This window comes from Armigeres subalbatus, unplaced genomic scaffold (assembly GCF_024139115.2).
Source record: "Armigeres subalbatus isolate Guangzhou_Male unplaced genomic scaffold, GZ_Asu_2 Contig207, whole genome shotgun sequence".
Classification (NCBI taxonomy): domain Eukaryota; kingdom Metazoa; phylum Arthropoda; class Insecta; order Diptera; family Culicidae; genus Armigeres; species Armigeres subalbatus.
Genome location: NW_026942913.1, coordinates 423,249 through 427,890, shown reverse-complemented (window position 1 = coordinate 427,890; position 4,642 = coordinate 423,249). Strand labels below are relative to the sequence as shown.

General features: G+C 44.7%; 1 protein-coding gene across 1 annotated transcript; it reads left to right on the top strand.

Annotated features, from left to right (window-relative positions):
• The first annotated feature begins 819 nt into the window (after positions 1 to 819).
• On the top strand, positions 820 to 1,842 carry LOC134203703 (trypsin 3A1-like). The gene is made up of 4 exons (XM_062678566.1): positions 820 to 1,119; positions 1,191 to 1,421; positions 1,485 to 1,588; positions 1,650 to 1,842. Exons 1-4 carry the CDS (start codon positions 820 to 822, stop codon positions 1,840 to 1,842), a joined length of 828 nt encoding a protein of 275 aa, XP_062534550.1.
• Positions 1,843 to 4,642: the final 2,800 nt, after the last annotated feature.

The following is a 4,642-nucleotide window of genomic DNA, read 5'->3' as shown; positions in this document are numbered from 1 at the left end:
ATTCGTAAGTTTTTTCTAATATCCGAAGAAGGTTAATAAAAATGATAATAATAATAATAAAGTACCATGAGAAATAGGCACAACTAATATTTATTTTCGTTATACTTCAAATTTGATAGAAATAGAATAATATCAACTACTGCGATATGATTAAACTGTACTCTTAAGAATTGAATAATTTCATTACAACAAGCAGCAATAGGGCATATGAAACAATTGGAGCTTTTCTACGACTTTTTTTTTCTTTTCTAAATTGTACGGGGTGAGTATGATTGGTTGTCATTAAAGTAAATGTACATAAAATAGGAACGATAGCTCCAAAATGATCAAACTTTAATTTTAATAAAAAAATTAATTAACAATTTATAAATTTCGGACAGAAGTGAACTTTTTTTTCTTCTAGCGGACACATACAAACAAAGAAAAAAAAGATGTAAACGTAACTTGACAACATTACAAAAGCTCATTGTTTTTAAACACTGACAAGCAACCCTAATCACCCTGTAATCTCATGAATGTACGAAGTAACATCAAATATATCAATCTGGGTTTTTACATCAGCTCTACTTAGGATTCCCCGAGTATCAAATAAACCCCTCCACGATGAATTTGGTAACCCCCACTGAGAGAGCAATAAAACGAGAAAATTATATCGACTGACATGGATGGATTTTCCATTTGTAGTGCATATCTAATCTCAAATTAGGAAACCGAATTACATGTAATGCTCATGCCTGTGCCACCTTAGCATAACGAAAAATTATATAAATATAAATTCGCGTATTTCTTAAGTATCATTTGGTAGTACACTTAAGTAGGATGAAAGTGTTCGCAGTGCTTGTGTTATGCCTTACCGTTGTGGCTGCAGGGCCTGATGAGGATATCTGGTTGCAGTTTAACAGACGTATGCCCAGTGCATACTACGGTTTGAAGGAGCCCATTGAGAGATCCCCCGTTACCGGACGAATTGTTGGAGGCATCGATGCAAACATTGCGGACTTTCCATACCAGCTCTCTTTGATTCGCGGCGGATCACATTTCTGTGGAGCTTCGATAATTTCTACAAGTTGGGCCCTTTCGGCTGCTCATTGTACTTACCCGTTGCCAAGTGTGGATGCTGTAAGTCTCTCAGAACAACTTAATTTATAATCTGCGCGTATAACTTTTATTTATATTTTTGATGTTTGTAGGTAACCCTACGTGGTGGATCTGCCAGCCGATTGGATGGAGGCTCCATTTTCAGCGTTGATTTGATTATCAACCATCCTCAATACAATGATTCAACTATTGAAAACGATGTTTGCGTGCTTCGTACTGTGCAAGCTATGCAGGGATTGCATATTACTCCCATTCAGCTGGTACCAGCTGAAACTTATTACCCTCATGGAACCCGTGCGGTAGTATCAGGCTGGGGTCTCACGGTAAAAAACAATATTTCTATGCTGATCGTTTGTTGTTCATTTGAGCTCATGGTTTGTTTACAGAGCGTTCCTGGAACATTACCAGTCATACTACAGATGGTTGACATTCCGGTGATCGATCAGGCCACATGTCGCGCAGGGTGGCCAGTAGGCTGGGTTACGGACGAGTAAATGCATAGCAGCGTATTATTGATATATGAAGCATAATACATTGTTGTTTTATTTCAGTATGCTTTGTGCCAGTGAGCCTGGACGTGATGCATGCAATGCAGACAGTGGTGGCCCACTTGTTACTGGAGGACGCCAGATTGGTATTGTTTCATGGGGAGCAACTAACTGCCTTGGGAACGAACCTGGAGTTTATGCCCGAGTTGCTTTCCCGCTTATTCGCAACTGGATCACTGAAGCCACCGGAATTTGAGAGTGTTGATTTACCACCCATTAATTATTGAATATAAGATTTGTGATTAAATAGTGTCGTGTCTTTTTATATTTTTACTTCACCAGTACTTTGACTTAACTTCCTAACGTGTTCGAGTCAGGTCAATATGAACCGTATCGCCTTTTCAAATTGTAATAACTTTTGAACGCAACAATGTGAAGGTCTGATACTTCTTGACTTCAACAATTTCGTGGAAAACTATGTTTCTGAACGTTGACCTACTTTGTACGATGTGCCTGAAGGGTTAAAAAACTCACACTTACGGTATTCGGCATTCGGGTCATATTCACCCGGATCACCCAAACTCAAATGTTTATATACCCCAAATAATCATCAGCTCAAAAATTTTCCGAATCTGACTCAGATTTTTCCGAATCAGTTTGTTAATCGGCCACACCTACATCCTGTAATCTTCGGAGGAAGAATCGTCAGTTTGCCACTTTTATATGCGCGGAGATCGTTAACGATTTTATTGCACATGAACGATTTTATTACTGTTTTGACGTAGGACTACGCGTGTGTTTCCTATATTTAGGATACATTTGGCGATTGTGAAAATCGGAGAGTTAGTTATGGGTCGTGTACACCTCCAGTGGTGCAAAGGGCCGACTTGAAAGATCTCCATCCTGAGCGATCGCTTTAACCTGTCGTCACGTTAGATTTCGGCAGTTTTTATTTCTTTATTGAGGCTTCGCCGCCATGAGCCTATGTTGCAATGTCCTGCTGGGTTCACTTTGGAGTTCGTACATGGTGCGTTCACTTTGCTGTCTGTTTTTCAGATATTTCTTAAACTTGCAAAGCAATCTCTTATCTGCCTATTAGTTCGACGATTCAGAATGATCTTACATACTGTCTGTCATGTTATATCTGTAAATGGCTAATATCAATGTCTACTGTTTTTTTTCTTCCTAAGCAATGGAGGGGGAATCTGCTCAACAGACATCCTGGGTTGTCCAGGAAGTGCAGGGTAAGGGACCACCTTCAACAGCAAACGAGGGACGCAGGACTACATCCCCGACCCGCTAAACTCTTTCCATTGCCGCCAAGCCCATAGTCCCTTCGCTGTTTTAGAAGAACACCATGGTATCGTGCCAGCGCATTGCCGGCTTTCCAGCTGGTTTTTTTACACCCCATTTCCACCCACCCCAGTTGTAAACAAAATTTATTTATCGCTGCTGTACTTTTCCGTACCAATTGCCTCACTATTACAAACAAGCGATACAGTCATTAATTTTCAAAACATTGTGATGGAGTCTTGAGCCTTAATCGCAAATCATGCGCAAGGCCTGTACCATGGATTGCTATTGTCTTTGTAGCGACTGCCTTGGTAGACCAATTCGTCTTCGTTTGGACATATCTAGACCGTAAATCATACGCATGATCTCTGAGGACTTGTATGGGCGCCATGGTTTGCTATTGACTTTGTATTCTCCATTTGATGCTGGGTACCTTCCGTTGACGCTGCTTGTAGGCAGCTTGAAAATCCGCTTCGTGGACATCGGCGCTAAGGCAGACAGAGAAGATGATGGACGCGTTTGCCCGGTAAGGGGCACACAGAGGAAATAATGCCTTTTTAAAAGTAACCTGCCGAAGAAAAAAGGATCTCTCTCACTCACTCACTCTTACTCACTTACTCTGACTCACCACTCACTCACTTTTACTCACTCTCACTCACTCGTTAATTCTTATTTATTCACTCCTACTCACTCACTACTACTTCATCACAATTACTCACCCACTCACCCACACGTCGATGGGGTACCTGGGCACCCTCCACAGTAATTGTCCCTTACCGCGTCATGCTGGGCTCTGGCGTGGTGGACCTCCTTTCCCGAGCAACTCGTGGGACCAAAATGGAAAACCAAGTCAATTCTTCAATTAGTGGTAGTAGTGTAGGCGACAACCCCTTCGCAAGAGGTGGGTTGTTCAGGTTTCCGCCTAGGAGGCCAGATGCAATAGTCGGCAGCTCAGTGCGCAGCGCCAGCGTGGGTCACTCAACCTTCCTCTCGGCTAGAAAAACGCCGGTAGGGGTTATTGACGGCCCATGGCTTGTGGAGGCGATGAACCGCAAACGCGATGGGCTTTCGGCCTTCGAGGTGGCGACGGAACAGCTGGACGCCATCATCGACTTTGCGTCATCGAAGCATAATATCAGCAAGGACCTCAAGAGGAGCTTGCAGAAACTTCGAAAGTCGATGCTGGACGCCAAGCTGGAGAGGGCGGTCGGGACGGCCAAGTGTAAACCCGTGAAATCGGCGGAGTCGAGGTCTACCCAGACTGAGGCCCAAGGATTCGCGGACTCGGGCAAGGTCGGATCGACCGAAGGCGTGCCAGCGAAGACGGTGGTGCCAAAGTCTACCCAGACTGAGGCTCAAGTATTTGCGGGTACATCGGGGGTGACTGCTCCAACGGCTCGGTGAACTCGGCGCCGACGTACGTCGAATAAGACGTCCCGGATGGGCGAGATGATACCTGAGCTGAAGCGGGGCGTCTCGCAAAAGGGCGCCGCCTACAAGAAGTTGGCGGAGGAGGTCCTAGGCGAGACGGTCAAGGTGAGGGCACTCACGACGGAGGTGAATCTAAGGGTTAAAGACCTGGACGAGATCACTGAAGTCGAAGAGCTCGTCACGGCACTGCGGCGACAGTGTGAAGTGGCGACGCCCACCGCAGCCGTTCGGCTACGGAAAGGTCCGGCAGGGACGCAGGTAGCATTGGTTCGGCTATCTGCAGCGGACGCCTCCAAGGTAGTCAAGTTAGGGAGCGTCAAGGTGGGATGATC